The sequence below is a fragment of the Nothobranchius furzeri genome, chromosome 2, assembly GCF_043380555.1.
Source record: "Nothobranchius furzeri strain GRZ-AD chromosome 2, NfurGRZ-RIMD1, whole genome shotgun sequence".
Classification (NCBI taxonomy): Eukaryota; Metazoa; Chordata; class Actinopteri; order Cyprinodontiformes; family Nothobranchiidae; genus Nothobranchius; species Nothobranchius furzeri.
Window position 1 is genome coordinate 88,812,069 of NC_091742.1, and position 17,877 is coordinate 88,829,945.

The 17,877-nt window shown below is 42.2% G+C and overlaps 1 protein-coding gene across 1 annotated transcript; it reads right to left on the reverse strand.

The window, feature by feature from the left end:
• Positions 1–3,707: 3,707 nt before the first annotated feature.
• Positions 3,708–11,313, reverse strand: LOC107376811 (uncharacterized). The gene is made up of 6 exons (XM_054747352.2): positions 11,280–11,313; positions 10,771–10,812; positions 6,906–7,181; positions 6,586–6,831; positions 6,328–6,508; positions 3,708–6,250 (listed from the first exon to the last, which is right to left on the reverse strand). The coding sequence occupies exons 1-6, from the start codon at positions 11,308–11,310 to the stop codon at positions 6,163–6,165; spliced, it is 864 nt and encodes a 287-aa protein (XP_054603327.2). The 5' UTR covers positions 11,311–11,313; the 3' UTR covers positions 3,708–6,162.
• Positions 11,314–17,877: the final 6,564 nt, after the last annotated feature.

Consider the following 17,877-nt stretch of genomic DNA (forward strand, 5'->3'; position numbering starts at 1 on the left):
ACACATGAAACAGATTAGGATTATTTATGGTTCGTTTCTGGATTAAACTGCTTAAACGTCTGAGCTGAACCTGTCCGAAAGAGATTTTATTTGCATTATTAAAATGTTCCTGTTTGATTCTGGTCCAGATCACAGTTCTGGTACCGGTTCTTCTGATGGGCCACTAGTAACTTGTGCTTCTTTGCGGCATTGAATAAGAAACATCTCATCTGTGACACCCAGCAGCTTCAGCCTGCTGGAGGTTTCCGGTGTTCAGCTCAGCGGGACATGTTCTAAACAGCTGTGAGCTCAGGTTGGTCTCCATGGATACGGCAGGTTCTGAGGTATAACTTGATGCAGGTTTCATTGTTATGATTTTTGGCCATTTCCTGTAGACTTAAGTCTTTACTCCACAGTGACAATAAAACTAAAGTATTTTGTCCCCATTAGTTCAGTAAACATGGGAAACTGGAAAATGTTAACTTGTTTTTTTTAGTGTCAAACAGTTTATCGGAGCAGAGAGTGATGTGTTCACCTCTGAGGCAACATTTGGATCCAAGGTGCACATGGATGAGCATCAGGAGACAGGAAGTCCAAGTCCATGTGGTTTTATTAGCACAAGCTAACAAAGACCAATACAGAAGCCAGGATGAGAGGTAACAGGTGAGCTGATTAAAAAAAGTGAATGACTGAAAATCAGTTGGAAAAGTAAACAGACCCTAAGACAAACATGATCACACTCATTCAATTCAGCTGGTGCACACCTTTAGGGACAGACCGTAGTCCCTCACATTCAACATTTAGATTTTTTTTTTCAATAAAAAATGCATGAATACTTTAATTATGAATTTCTCTCTTTTACCTGCTCATCTGACTTTAATAAAGACCCTCATCTAGTAAATAACATGCTGATCATCATTTTTTATAGGTAGAAAAATCTGTGACCTTGATTTAAATCCGTATTATTCATATAAAAGTTTAATAAAACTTTATTTGGTTCTTCCACCTACTAAATATGATCTGGACTCGTTTAACTATTCTTCCCTTGTGTGGCGTTGTCTTTTTGTAACTCAGCCAGTGTTCATGGGTCTGGTGGACCCACGAGATTTGGCTTTCCAAAGCAACACTATCAAACAATTTTATGTTACAACACTCAACAGATGTTTACTTCCCCTCCCTAGTCTGCCACCCTACAATGGTGGAAGGGGTTGAGTGTCCCAATGTGTCCTTTATGCCTCAGGTACCCATGGCAAACGTGTTCTAGGTGAGGGATCAGACAAAGTGCAGCCCACAGACCCCTTATGAAAGACGATGATCTCAGCAGAGCGTACAACATGCTGCAGCATCTTCACATCCCTGATGGTAGCTCCATACCACACAGTGATTGAAGAGGTGATGGACTCAGTGAATGCGGTGTAGAGCTGCCTCATCGACTATACTGGTAGGTCGACTTTCTTCAGCTGCCTCAGGAAGTTCATCCTCTGTTGGGCCTTTTTTATGACGGAGCTGACAACCTCTGCTGTCTTCTGTGCATTTAGCGCCTGGGTCCTCATTTATCAAATGTTCGAAGAAACTGTCCTATACGTATTGCTTCTACGAATGAAATTTACAACGTTCGTACAAAATATCAAAAGCCTGATCCTGAAATATGCGGTCACCTCTTGAATGCATGTTCTGCAATCGTCTGATGATAAATCTCACCTAAGTGCTCGTGTTCGTTCTCAGTCATTTACATACAGAAACACCCTCAATTAACCATATTTGGTTACGCTACTTCCTCAGTACTTGAGGGGATTCCGTTTCTTTCCCTGAAAAATAAGAAAAACTTAAATGACAGCAAGATCTACTGACTGGCTGCCAAAACGCAAAAGAACCAAGTAGGGATGTCCTGTTCCGATATCGACATCGGATGTAATTCGAAATCGGCCCAAAAACAGTGTATCAGATTATATCGGACGGCATTAAAAATCTCAGATATAAGCAGTCTGTTAAGGTTCACATTTTTGCAACCAATGGTTAAGAAAAAAATGTCATATTTTTATACTTACTGTTATTGGCTCTTGTTTTCCGATTGAGTAAAATCACTTGATCAAGCCTTACATACATTCCACACTATGAAATAAGTAAAAGTAGGTATAATTTGTGCTGATATTGTATCAGACTGATATCGGTAACGGTCAATACTGAAGGCTGCAATATCTGTATCGTATCGGAAGTGAAAAAGTTGTATTGGGACATCCACTTGCAGAGGTTATAAACACGGTCGGGACAGAGGAGAGGTTCTCGTCAGGAATAAATATAAGAATGGATATGATGTTTCGTGGAGTCATGGACGTAATTTGGGGGGGGGGGGGGCATGTCCCCCCCACTTTTTCCAAAGTCAAGTTTTGACCCCTGCACTTTTTACCGTCCAAAGACAACATTACGCTATATTAAATTGACACTGGTTGAGCTCTATGGCCAAGCGGAAAACAACTTTTTGTGCTGAAGCCTGTTTCCCATTAGAGCATACTGTAAAGATACACCCCCCCGTGTCCCCCCCCCCCTCCTCCCCACTTCTAAAGTGAAAATTACGTCCATGCGTGGAGTAATGGGTTGGTAAGAAGGAGGAGTTACCTTGGCAACGCGTCGTGTATGAACAGGGAGCAGTGGAGGTTCTGGGGGGGGTTCTCGTAATTGTAAAACAAAATATGAACTGGGATCGGATTTGCAAGGTTTATCTGCTCCCAAATCAAATTATAGCAGATGGATTTCCTTTGAGATCTGTGCGCTCATGGAGAACGTGTTCCCTCCAGAGTGCATGCTCTGTTAAATCCTCCAATAACACAGAACTGCCATGATGTCAGATTCCCATCGGTCACAAGAGTCTTTTATTGGTTTTAGCACCAGTTATGCGAAAAAGCCGTTTTTCCACCAACACACTGTAATTATTTATTGACTAAAATAATTTGTGGATGGGGAACATGTGTGGATGACTGAGGCCTTAACTACTGCGGTTCCCCCGTTCTACCACTAGATGTTGTTCCTACACATGGTCAGAGCTGTTCTTATAATTAGGAACATTTTCACGCACATGTACAAACTGGTAAATACCACACAATGCATAATATCGATCCTACGCACAGATCTGTTCGTAAGTACGGTTGATAAATGAGGACTCAGGCTGTTGTGGCTGCACTAGGACACCAGCCGTTCAACCTCCATTCTGTAGGCAGACTCATACCCGTCTGAGATAAGTCCACTGACGGTGGTGTCGTCTGCAAACTTGATTAGCTTGACAGACTCGTGGTTGGAGGTGCAGCTGTTGGTGTACAGCATCGACATATATAACTGTGCACAACACCAGAGCTTCTGAGTCAGAGATACGCTGGGCTGACCGCTGGGTAAAACCGGGTGGAACACAGAGGTCTCCGAGACCTCCACAAGCCAGCAGCCCGCGCAGCAGACAGAAGCCGCGATCAGACAGAGATGTGCCGAGCTGCGGGGAGGGGAGAACGGGTGGAAAACATCGGTCTCCCGAGAGCTCCACAAGCCGATAGTCGGAACCCAGCTCCACCAACATGTTATATTTCAACCCATTTTCTAAAGTGCAGCATTATGTTAAATGCACTGGGTTTTACCCTATTACATTTAAATTTCATGGTTAAACAGTACATGTTAAAATCTAAGCTCAGCTCGGCAGCGACCTAAAATACATAAATATAATTTTACTTACCGAAAAAAATGAAGTGGAGACTCCTTGGATGCTCTATTAGTGCAATTAATGCCACAGCAAGTCATTTTATGTTTATGTTTATTCATTTGTCTAACAATTGCACAAAAAATATCCAAAAATATCCAAAAAGGAATACACAAACACAGAGACTCAAAATCCCGGAACAGTTTCCAGGCCAGACAGAGGCTCTACTGAGGCCTTTCCACTGAGTTAGCTCTGTGGTCACGTGGGTCTGGTGCTCATTAATTATACAGAATTTTAGGCTTTTAATACACTTAAACAGAAGAGTGAGGAAAAATTCACCCCCCTCAGAGTTGTCATGAGTGTAAACTAGATCATTTAAACCAAAAACGTGTTTTGGAACCAGGCTGTAAACATGTTTATTTCTGCTGTGAAAATGGTATTTTTAACATGGGAGTCAATGAGGATTTGCTCGCTTCTGACACCAGCCCCTAGTGGATGAGTGTGGAACTGCAAGTTTTGGTATTTCCGGGTTGGCCTCAGTTTTTGAGCCGCATTGTGGGGGCTTGGTGTACAGGGAGAAGAGCAGGGGGGAGAGAACACAGCCCTGAGGGGAACCGGTGCTGATGGTCCGCATGCTCATACTTGGGTAAAAATTCATCAAAGTATTGGTACTTGTACTTAAGTAGGAAATTTTAGTACTCTTTCCATCGCTGGTAGAAACTATATATTTATAGGGCATGGGTAAGTTGAGGGGGGCTTTAATGCGATGTGTTGTTTATCATGCTAATTTGTTTTAGCATTAAAATGTAAACAGTCCTGATCTGATCAGGTCACTGAGACTTTCACTCTCCTGCGGGCAAATTTTAAGACTGAATATGGAACAATTGTTGTTCATACCAAACTAGTGTGGGTATAATTGATCTATCGTGGTTAAAGGCTGAATATGAAACAATTTCATAACAAGCTTAGAGGTGTGCAGAATGAAGGTAGAGTATTTCCGTTGAAAGCAACATATTAATAAAAAATAATCAAATATTTATTTTGATGGGCACGACACTGAGTTAATGGTTACATGTACCAGCCAGTTGACTTCCCGAGGAAGTCTGCAGCCGCGGACGAAACGTAGCGAAAAAACAGGTAACGGAACCGTTTCTGTGTTTTAAAAAAGACCGACAGCATGGAATTTGTCCCATTCTTCTTCCGGCTCTTGGAGGGTGCAGACGCCTTTTTCCTCCTCTCCTCCATATCTTATCCTTGAGGCCCTTTGTCTGTCTCTGTGTGCTGGGTGCACGGCTGCTTCTGCATTTTTCTGGACACTGGAAACTGAAATTCACTAAAATGGATCACTTCAGTTGGTCTCTCAATGCGATTGATAAAATTTTTTCAACGATGAGAACGGGAGAAGGGGCTCCCGGATGCCCTGCCGGGACAGACCCAGTTTGGACACATCATGGACTCCTGGAAACAGTGGAACTTGATTTGTTTATCTCAGCTGTCTGTGGAGGACTCTGAAGACGTGTGGATATTCGTGGTGTTGGTGTCAGGTTTCTTGCTCATTGGCCTTGGAGGCTTACCGGAAAATTAACGAGCTGTCGAGGAATATTGGCCTGCTCCCGGAGCTCAGAGACGGATTGCACCGCGCTGTGAATTCACAGACTCACATAACTGTTGAGATGAATCGTAAGCTTGGAACTTTGGCAGAGATTCATTCATTGGCACAAAAGATGGATGCCATCAAGGAGAGAGTGGACGAATCAGCACGGATTGGGATAGTTTAATGTCCATTATTGGGATTTTGAGAGGTTGAGGACGAACAAACTGTAAGACAGAGAGGAAATTATCTCTGTCTGGCCCCAAAACAATTTCTAAACGGAATCTGGCGCCCTTGAGCCTGCAAGGCTCCAACGAAAACTCCCGCTCAGAAGATATGTGGAATGTGCCGTCGCTATGGCAACTCAACTCTGTCTCCTTTCCCAGCCTAGGCGGGACTGCGGGAAGGCTGCTGAAACGTTCCAGGGTCACTGCAACCCTCCAACCCTCAATGCTCCTCCCCCTATCCACACTGAGGTGACATGCGCTGCTTATCGTGGCTGCAGGAACTGAAGTGGGGATAGTCCCAACCCACCACCCCACCTAGTGGACACTTATGTTGTGATGTCTGAAGTCTGTTGCATTTCTGTCTGAGGTGTTTTTTTGCAGAGCAAAGCTGCCCTCCTGGTGGAGGGTAACTCTGAAGTGCCTTTGTTTCCCTCCACCTGAACCAATCCTCATGTAACCCTCTTATCTGCATTGAGGTAGCGCGACTCAGGGTTGCGAATGACCACAGTCACCAATTCTTGTCGTGTGTCTTGCCCATGTATGTCTGATCTATGAATTGTGTGTACTGAAACTCTCATTTCCCTCTGGGATTAATAAAGAATCTTTGAATTGATTGATTGATTGATTGAAATTCAACGGTTTACAGAATTGTTATAAAAAGTAACATCAGTCAGAATCAGCTGCCTTCAGAAGTTGTGCTCGGTGGTGATGCCCGCAGTGACATCACCACGCTCTTCGTCGAGATGGGTGGTCTCCATGGAGACGGCAGGCCAGCTTCCTGTGGAGTTACCAGAGGTCATGGTGTGTTGAAATTAGCCTCTTTGTGTGTGTGTGTGTGTGTGTGTGTGTACCTGCCTGAGTTCATTCTACAGCAGATTGACAGCAACAGGATGCTGCAGACGCAGTATGGACAGATGGCCAGCAGGTGGCAGAGGAGATGCAGAACAGAGATAGGAGGAGGAATATCCGAAGGAAGAGGAGTAGCAGAGGCTGATGGAGGGGAGGTTGTGATGGTGTGAGGCACAGGAGGATCTGTAGGAAAGAAAACAGGAGCTTCTTCAGCAGCAGTTGAGTTAACATGTTTAACAGGAAGTAGAACACAGCTTGACCTTTGACTCTCAGGAAGCTCTGAGGAGACGATCCAGACTTATCAGTCGAACACGAGTAGAACCCTTCATCTGACGGCTGGGCTCCGTGAATGGCTGTGCTTAGAGTTTTGACAGCATTCCCAATGATGTCATTGTTTTTGTAAAAGTAGGCTGCATGGAGAGAGCCATCTTTGTGTCGACAACGCAGAGTGATGTCACTTCCTGTGCTCACAGGAAGTGCAGGGATCTCCAGAATCAAAACACTGTCTGATCAGAAACATGAACACATAAATATGAAAACAGCTCAACCACAGAACATCCATCAGAACCAGACCTGGTACCTTCTTTACGGGTTACAGTGATGTTGATCTGCTCGCTCTTCTGTCCTGAACTGGTTTCACACCAGTAAACTCCAGTGTAGGAAGACAAGAGGTCCAGAACACAAGAGGACTCATTAAAAACACCAAAATCTGAACCAGCTGCTCCACATTGCTCAGTCTGTCTTCCTTTGGACATCCTCCTGGTCCATCCAGGTTCTTGTCCCTGTCCGAGACAACTCAGAGACACCGACTGTCCACTGAAGAACTGCTGAAGGTTTGGACTCACGTTCAGAGACACTGGAGAAGGAGAAGTTGTTGCATATACAGTTGTGGTCAGAAGTTTACATACACTTGTAAGAAATATAATATAATGGCTCTACTGAGTTTCCCGTTATTTCTAAAACTCTGATTTTTCTCTGATAGAGTGATTGGAACAGATACTTCTTTGTCACAAAAAACATTCATGAAGTTTGGTTCTTTAATGTCTTTGTTATGGGTTTACAGAGAAAAGTGATCACATTTGCTGGGTCACAAATATACATACAGCAACATGAACTAGCAATTTTGGTGACTTAGAAACGTGTCAGTGAACTGAGCTTCATAGCATGGCCTCTTAACTTCTTGTGAGTGATTATGAGTGACTACAGCGGGTGACTTCTCTTAGGCCAGGTAAATAGGGCTCATTGGATACAAACGCCCACAAACGCTACAATGGGAAAGTCAAAGGAGCTCAGCATGGATCTGAAAAAGCGAATTATTGACTTGAACAAGTCAGGAAAGTCACTTGGGGCCATTTCAAAGCAGCTGCAGGTCCCAAGAGCAACAGTGCAACAATTGTTTGTAAGTATAAGGTGCATGGCACTGTTTCATCACTGCCAAGATCAGGAAGAAAACGCAAGCTATCACCTGCTGCTGAGAGAAAATTGGTCAGGAGGGTAAAGAGTGAACCAAGAATCACCAAAAAGCAGATCTGCCAAGAATTAGAAGCTGCTGGAACACAGGTGTCATTGTCCACAGTCAAACGTGTTTTGCATCTCCATGGACTGAGAGGCTGCCATGCAAGAAGGAAGCCCTTGCTCCAAAAGCGGCACCTTAAGGCTCGACTGAAGTTTGCTGCTGATCACATGGACAAAGATAAGACCTTCTGGAGGAAAGTTCTGTGGTCAGAAGAAACAAAAATCGAGCTTTTTGGCCACAATACCCAGCAATATGTTTGGAGGAGAAAAGGCGAGGCCTTTAACCCCAAGAACACCATGCCTACAGTCAAGCATGGTGGTGGGAATATTATGCTGTGGGGCTGTTTTGCTGCCAATGGAACTGGTGCTTTACAGAGAGTAAATGGGATAATGAAGAAGGAGGATTACCTTCACATTCTTCAACATAACCTCAAATCATCAGCACGAAGGTTGGGTCTTGGGCACAGTTGGGTGTTCCAACAGGACAATGACCCCAAACACACATCAAAAGTGGTAAAGGAATGGCTAAATCAGGCTAGAATAAGGGTTTTAGAATGGCCTTCCCAAAGTCCTGACTTAAACCCCATTGAAAACATGTGGACAGTGCTGAAGGAACAAGTCCATGTCAGAAAGCCATCAAATTTAACTGACCTTCACCAATTCTGTCAAGAGGAGTGGTCAAAGATTCAACCAGAAGCTTGCCAGAAGCTTGTGGATGGCTACCAAAAGCGCCTAATTGAAGTGAAAATGGCTAAGGGACATGTAACCAAATATTAGCACATCTGTATGTATATTTGTGACCCAGCATATGTGATCACTTTTCTCTGTTAACCCATAATAAAGACATTAAAGAAACAAACTTCATGAATGTTTTTTGTGACAAAGAAGTATCTGTTCCAATCACTCTATCAGAGAAAAATCAGAGTTTTAGAAATAACGGGACACTCAGTAGAGCCATTATATTATATTTTTTACAAGTGTATGTAAACTTCTGACCACAACTGTAAGTAGCTCTCAATATTTTGCATTCTTTTGAAGCTAAAATGTTTTGAAATGTCCAGAAGTTCTGAAATGTGTTGATCAGCTGATCCCACAAGGGTTGGTGCTATATTTTCTAACAGAAACGATCAGTTAGAAGAGTTTCAGTCAGGAGTTAGAGCTCGCCCTCGGTGGAAATGACTCATTTATCACAGACGCTGACAGAACTGGTCTCTAAACAGGTTCTGAAAGCTCAATGCTTTTTTTGACCCAGTATCCTAATCCAAAAACTGAAACATGAGATATCATATTCATCTTATCTAATTTATCTGATTTTGAATTAGTCATGGAGTTCCTCATGGTTCTGTGCTTGGTCCAATACTTTTTACTTTACATTTGTTTCATTTTTCCATTGTTTTCCAGGTAAAATGTCCTCCTTTTTTGTTCCAAGTTTATATGTGTAGCGACATGAATGGCCTCATTTGTGACCCAAAGGTCACACTTCCTCAGCTGGGTCAAGCTGTCCTGGCTGTAATTCTATCTACAGATTATCCATCACAGGAGAAGCAAAGTCTGCTGTAAACCTTCTTTAATCTGACTGCTGTTCCATCCGCAAGACGAAGGACACTTCAAGATTTAAAAGAATCATTTTTAATAAACTCTTTTCACTGTCTATTACAAGGTTCATAAATAATCATCAAGGTTCATTATAAATGTATTTAATTACAGAAATGAATTATTATTCTTTGGTTAATAATAATTATTATTTATGATAATCAGTCATGTTTAACAGTGACAAGAAGATCATGTGCACTTATACACACCATGCAGGACACAGAAATCAGGTTAAAGGCAACTGCATTCGCATGTCTTTGTCCCATAACACCAGAGCTTTCTATCTCTGGGAGGGCGTGTTCTGAGGTATGTTAAGTCCTACTCTCTAACATGTAAAAATCTAATTCGTTAGAATAAGATTACCGGCCGTCTCTTAAAACCTAAACTCCTCAGTTCACGTTCAGTTCTTGAGCTCACCAAAATTCTCTCAGTGGGAACGAGAGTCCAGAGGATCGGGTCGGCCACTCGAAACCTCTACTAAAGCTTTTCTGTCACGCCGATAGAATTGCTTCAACAGAAACGCCATCTGCAACACAAGCTGACGCAAAACTCCTTCAGAGTTAATTTTAAGACGCAAACCATCCTCCTGTGTGCCCGCGGCAACTCTAGGACCAGAGAGTCGGTGCCACTGGTCTACCCTACCGGACCGAGTACACAGAGGCCGATCAACGTCCTCCCTTGACCTCCGGATTCGAACAGAGGGTCGTCTGAACGGTGAGGTAGAACACAGATTGCGTCTGAATGCCTGCTCTTTTAAGAAATAATTTAGCTTAGCTGCAAACCAAATTCTACCACCGAGAACGCGTTTTTCTCTCTCTAAGATAAAAACCTTCAGAGACCTACATTCACACATCCAAACACACACACTTCATTTTTAGTTTCATCCAGACACAGATTGCTTCAATACCAAGTTTAATACCAAAGCTTTTATAAATTGTCTTTTAAATTGTCATCTTTAAATTGTTAGTAATAAATTCTTGACTTTTTAAACCTGACTCTTTTTGGAATAAAACACAGAGTGGTGTATATTTGGTCACTGAACGAGCAAAGATCTCTTTAGGTCTTCTGAATTAATAAATAAACTTTTGCTATGAATTTAAATCTCTTAAATTAAATATTAATCTTTTGATTGAAAGTTCATACACCGACTGACCAAGCCAGTCGGTGTATGAACTTCTTTCGATTATATAAATATCTGTGGATATATATAATATAATATAAGTTTTATTACCATCTCGTTTGATCTTTCTCAGAATTTAACAAAGCTGAATAGCAACAGCTTAAATTCTAGTTATGTAGATTATCAACGCTGCATATGAAAACGTTGATCATTTTACCTGCAGAAACATGTCTTCCTGACAGCAGTTGGATAGACACACCTGTAACATAAGAGATGACGACTTGATTTGTCACTGTTATATTAAGAGCACACTTCAGCTGGGACTGACCATCAAGCTTCATCTTAGAGAACTAAAAACAACAGAAAAACAGCAGAATGTGTGAAGACTTTTGATCATTGTGTAAGGTTATGAAGTTATTATTGTTTCTCCTGATCTTCAGGCACATTCAGACACCATTTGTTTTCTAAAATAGCTGAAACTCCCCACCAACAGATAATTTATCCATAAGATAAACGGTTTTATTAAACAGGATTGATTTCCATTTCATTCCTCTGAATTGTTTAAACTGTTAGGTTTTTGAAATGGAATGCAGTTTTTGATTTTCCAACAGTTTTACAATCCAAATGTCCCTTTAGTTGTTTTTATATTAGTATTGTAAAATGTCAGATTATTCTAATTCCAGTTCGGCACATAAACCAAACATCCGAGGTTCTTGCTGGACTCACCGAGCAGCAGACAGATGGACCGGAGCTTCATGGTGTCTGGATGAAAACTGACTGAGCATAATGTCGTTTCCTGCAGCTTCACCACTTCCTGCTGAAAAGAGCAAAGTGTTTCAGAATGTTAAGAAAATTAAAGGTTCACTTAATACCTTTTTGTGCATTCCAGTTCGGCCAACAGCCAGACCTTTTCAGCCATTTATTTATGTTGAACACATGAAATATAACAAGTCACTGAATGTAAAAGTTTGCATCCTTTCATTAAACTTTCTTTTAAATGATCTGGTTCTTTGCCCAACAAGTCATGTCTGGACCTGTTTCTTGGAGAAAGTTTCAGACTGAACCCATTCTTTCAGTTCCACATGTTCAAATTGATCTATGTAAAGGATTCACTCATCATATCTGAGTTTAAAGGTGCAGTATGTAAGAATATAGTGAGAATTTTACAGGAAGGTTCTACTGAAACGTATTTCATGTCCAGCTGGCTGCTGGATTGTCAGTTTTTCTCCTTTCCAAACAAAGGAAGGAGGGACGTAACTACTGTTAACCATCAGTGAGTGTGGGGGTGTCGAGTCTCCTGCGAGCTAATGCTTCAGCGCTGTAATTGTAATTTGATGACAGCCGGCAAAAAACTCCAGAGTTGTTTAAAGTGGTTTCAGTAACCACATTTTACCACAGGATGTCATTTTTACTTCATTTCTACATAATGCACCTTTAAAGAAAAGAAGTGGAGGTTTAGCCTGTTTTGTTAGTAACAACTGCTAAAACCTGGTTTGACCTCATTTGGCCTTCAAAACAACCTTTATTCTTTTTGTTCTAGATCCAGCCAGGTGTTGTACATGTTCCTCAGAGGTTCTGCTCCATAATGACATATGTTATGGAAATCTCATATTTCATTACTTTGATCCTATTAACAGATCTGCTGGCTGAATGTCCTGAAAGCATTCACACACACACACACACACACACACACACACACACACACACACACACACACACACACACACACACACACACACACTCACCCACTCTCTCTCTCTCTCTCTCTCTCTCAAATTATAAAACTATGCCCACGCCATCTTAAACTCGAGTTCAGAGCGTTCTAGAGAAGTTGTCGGAGTGACCAATCCGTAACTTTCCTCTTCAGCTGAAAGAACCTAACGACAAGCTGGATAAAATCTGTTGCTGTTCCACCTGCTGCAACGGTTCCTTTCAGAATAAAAGCTGAACCATCACGACTCCCTTTTGGGGTCTTGCTAGATGCCAATAAAACTGTCGTGACCCGGAAGTATCTCAAGACTGGTTTGGTCGGCAACCGCTGCTTTTCCTACCGGCTTCGGTTCCAGAGGAGGTCAAGCTGGACCTCGACATTCCTGATCTAACGGGGACTTCCGAAAGGGCACGTAGGACGGCAGAATGGCGTCTCAATGTGTGTTATGAATCTCCAAATCAAAGCTTAGCACGAAGACATCACCTTCACTCCCATCAGAACTAATCGTTTCTCCGGATTTGCTGGTTCTAAGCAACATTCCACACTACACCATTCTCCGTCTCCCTTCACCTTATAACACCATACATTTAGTGTTTAAAGTTAGTCTATTTTTCATTTGTTTAGTAATAAATCTTTAAACTTTTAAAACTTGACTTTCTTTCTTTTGTCTCTGAATTAATACGAAGTGGTTACATAATCCCTGCAATAAAAAGTTCCAATCTTCTGGTTTAAATTATCCAAAGATCCATATAATTAATTTCATAGTTCCTATCACCTATTGTCACAGGTTCTGTTCATTACCTTTATGGACAAAATTTCCAGGCGCAGCCGTGGTGTGGAGTGTGTCGAGTTTGGTGGCAGGAGAATCTCGTCTCTGCTTTTTGCGGATGATGTGGTCCTCCTAGCTTCGTCCAGCTCTGACCTTCAGCTCTTGCTGGGTAGGTTCGCGGCCGAGTGTGAAGCGGCTGGGATGAGGATCAGCACCTCCAAATCTGAGACCATGGTTCTCGACCGGAAAAGGGTGGCTTGCCAACTCCTGGTCGGGGGAGAGGTCCTACCTCAAGTGGAGGAGTTTAAAGAGCAAGTCACCCCCAAATCACATGTTGTTTTTGCGGATTAACAATATAAACGAGTGTCTAATTGTGCTGTAGACACGCGTAGTCAATAATTTGGCAGTTCAGTGCATCTTGGTTAAAATTCAAATATTCTGCCTAAAACTGTCAGTGTTGCGCCGTTGTCAGGGAAAAATTCTGCTCTGTATTTTAATTTAAATCTGCCACCGCTATTGGTTAAGAGGTATGCTATGATGTTATCTGGTATATTATGATGTCATAATGCCATTGTGAGCCTGTGTGTGTGTGTGTGTGTGTGTGTGTGTGTGTGTGTGTGTGTGTGTGTGTGTATATTTGTTAGCGGCTCCGCCCTCTCGGTCTGCCAAGCAACAGCATTTGTTGCATTTTTCAAACATGGAGTGGGAGTGAAGTAAGTTTCATGTAGGGGGTGACTTGCTCTTTAAGTATCTCAGGGTCTTGTTCACGAGTGAGGGTAGGAGGGATCGGGAGATCGACAGGCGGATTGGTTCGGCGTCTGCAGTGATGCGGACGCTGAGCTGATCTGTCGTGGTGAAGAGGGAGCTGAGCCAGAAAGCCAGGCTCTCGATTTACCGGTCGATCTACGTCCCAATCCTCACCTATGGTCATGAGCTTTGGGTAATGACCGAAAGAACGAGATCGCGGATACAAGCGGCCGAAATGAGTTTCCTCCGTAGGGTGGCCGGGCTCAGCCTTAGAGATAGGGTGAGGAGCTCGGACATTTGGGAGGGACTCGAAGTAGAACCCCTGCTCCTCCGGATCGAAAGGAGTCAGTTGAGGTGGTTTGGGCATCTGGTCAGGATGCCTCCTGGACGCCTCCCCGGGGAGGTGTTTCGGGCATGTCCTGCCAGCAGGAGGCCCCCAGGTCGACCCAGGACACGTTGGAGAGGTTACATCTCCAATCTGGTCTGGGAACGCCTTGGGGTCCTGCCGGAGGAGCTGGTGGACAAGGCCGGGGAGAGAACGGTCTGGAGCTCCCTAGTTGGGATGCTGCCCCCGCGACCCGGACCCAGATAAGCGGAGGAAGACGACGATGATGAGTTCCTATGGAATCTCATATTTTATGGTTCATTAAATAATATGTAAATGTAATTGTTACAGTATTGATAAAATCCATGACAACATACCAGGAACATCTCCATCAATGATGAAAACCTCCTTTTCCACTAACTCCTAAAGGTTCTGGACTGGACTTCTGGAGTCCAGTGAAGTCATGGTCATGTTCTATGTAGAAACCACAGATGATTTGTCACAGCATCCTGCTGAAAGTAGTCACCAGAAGATGGGTCCATGTGGTCATAAAGGGATGGACATGGTCAGAAACAATAGGCGATTAAGCCAGACTCAAGTGGTACTTAAGTGGGACAAGAACCACCACAGACACCATTAAACCAATCATCAGCTGAGTCCTATACAGTCCCACTCTGAACTTGAGACTGTTCTTCGTCTCCTCACACTTAGACTACTGCAACTCTCTTTTCACTTGTCTGAGGAAAACCTCCCTGAACCGTAGACAGGTGGTTCAGAATGCCTGCAATACAGCATCTCCTTGTGTAAAGTGCGCTGAATAGTTGAGTGATGCACAGTGACTCCATCTGCAGCAAGATCATGTTGTAGGTCTTTGCTGCTGGTCTGTGGTTGACTCTGACTCTTCTCACCATTCTTCACTTCTGTTTATCTGAGAGTTTTCATGCTCTGCCACTTGGAGCCTTAACCTGAACTGTGCCGGTGGTCTTCCATTTCCTCCATATGTTCTTAACTGTGGAAACAGGGAGCTTTCTGGATCCTTCCCCTAAACCTTGAAGGTGAACAATCTTTGTTTTCAGCTCATGTGTGACCCCCATGTTGCTAATCTTCAGAGATTATTCAGAGGAGGGAAATTTACTGGAGTTCTACTGACTGTTTTCTAAGGGTCTCCGAGCCCTGCTGGACGTATATACTTGAAGGAGATCCAACATGTATTTTGGTCCTATATCACTGAGTGATTTATAAACTAGTAGAAGCACTTAGAAAACAAATCTGTAGTTCACTGGTAACCAGTGTGGAGATTTAAGAACAGGAGTGATGTGTTCGGTTCTCTTGGTTCTTGTTAAGACTCTAGCAGCAACATTCTGAATAAGCTGCTGTTCGCAGCTTTTTTGGGAAGACAAATCAAAAGACCGTTGTAATAGTCCAGCCAGTTGTAGATGAACACGTGAATGAGTTTCTCTAGGTCCTGTCTGGACCTCTGAATCGTGCTATTTGATGAAGATGATAAATACGCTGAATTAGTTATAGCCCTAATGTGACCAGTGAAGCTCAGGTCTGAATAAATTACGACACCAAAATTACTAACCTGGCTCTTTGCCTTTATTCCTCGGCGTAATATTACCACAACAATGTGTCTTATAAACACGCCATGCCGGCATGGCATTGCACAAGTTTTGCAGCATTCGTTCTGTCTCACTTGGTGGTAATATTGCTGTAGCTGTCTGTCTTATAAATGGTGATTGCGCCTTGGCACAACAGACGGACATGTCATGATCACATGGGGAGTTACTGCCAAGCTCTGACCGGTGTTGTGCCATAAATCGACTGGCTGCCAAAAACTGATTAGCCACCGCGGGATCGCGCACGGTTAGGGTGATTGCATTTCTAGACGAAATGCCTTAAAACTCAGCATATCTAGCAACATGGACATTGAGAAAGCAGAGATAACCTCTTCCGTTACTTAAACAGATGTTTATCGCGGATATTAGTTTTTCCAGTTCGAAAGTTGTTTTAAGTGTTGCTATTTGTCTTAAACGTTCACAATGAGGATATATTAATCATTTTTGCAATATTTGCGATTGTTTGTGGTAAGAACTGGCTTTCTTTATGTTACAGCCTTGAAAATAATCAGTGTAAAATGGCACACTGTATTGAATGTAAAGTCAAACGTTGTATAAATGAAAATAAACAATTCTCCAGCTATTTGATTTTTTCCCCTTCCTTTCTTTAGTCCACTTGACATAGAGCCACAGTTAACTAGTTCGGGGCACATTTTTACTTGAAAAATAGTATTTAAACTGATCAAACTTTGGCTTTACAATGACACTGTGTAGGTTACTATCTATACATTACGTTGCTCTATTTAAAAGTAACAAGATAAAAGCACTTCAGCACAGACAATTAAGATTGTCACTTGCCAAATAGTGACTACACCCTCCTATTTACCTATAAGAAACACCTCAAAATATCTTTAAATTCTTTATTGATGATTTAATTGTAGACAACTAAAATGGCATTTTACTTGCCAAAAAGTGATTGAATCGCTTAGATTTTCATGGAGGCTAAAATTGACAAAATAAGGGTTTTATGTATTATCTGTTGATGTTACTGTACTCATACTGTCTACTGTGTCATCATAAACACCCCAAAAATGGCAAAAAATGATAATTTCCCTTGCCAAAAATTGATTACAGTGTCCTGGCCACGTGTAAAGGGTTAAATTTACCTAAATATTACTTTATTATCTCTTGATGTTATTAGTTCATCACAGGATGCCGGGTCTCTTCCACATTCATAAACACCCCAAAAATGGCACACAAAAAACCATAAAAAGTTGTTTTAATTTTTAGCCTTAAAAAAATAAGCTGTAAATCACACATTGAATGAGTGTAACATGAAAAAATTTTTGGTACTTAAAGTGTCAATTCAATATTGTATGTCATATACAACTTGTTAAACTAATGAATACCTGTAAAAAGCAAAACTTTAATTGAATGTGCATGTAATCCAGTTCTTATTTACATATGAAATTCATTATTACACTTTTGCTTTACCAGTTTGCAGAGTGCATTCTTAGTGGCTCTCCTGTGGCATTTGACAACTCACCAAAAACAATCAGTGCTATTAGAGAGCAGATTGCTGTCTGATGCCGCCATGGCGTAAAAACGGCTAGACTGGACATCTCGACATGGGCGTAAACAAATCAGGCAAAAGAGGAGCATGCTGCAGGCAAGATGGGTCACGAAGCCTCGATTTGAAGCTTGCTTCATTTCACAGACTGGCAAAAAAAGAGGCTTAATTTTACTGGGGTCAGTGAGTGGCTCCTTTACTGTGTCCCTTTTCAAAATAAAAGCAGCTGAAACCCACTGTGTTTTATGGTTGAAGTGTCTAGCAGTTATGGCTGTAGAATTAACGTTAGGAACTAGTGTTGTTGGAATTCTCTGCTAGTCTTGACTTGTTATGTTAATAGTGCTATTTGCAGTTGTAGTGAGGCGGTGGTGGGTGACGCCAAAGCCAGCATTTATGATAGGAGCGGTCCAGGCCTTCCGATTGGATCAGAGCACTCCTCACGAAGGGTTGGATGATCTAATAAAATCATCTTTGGATTAGTCATACACCCCCAAATCACTTTTTTTTTGTTGATAAACTATATAAACGAGTGTCTAATTGTGCTGTAGACACGTGTAGTCAATAATTTGGCAGTTCAGTGCATCTTGTTTAAATTCAAATATTCTGCATAAAACTGTCAGTGTTGCGCCATCGACAGGGAAAA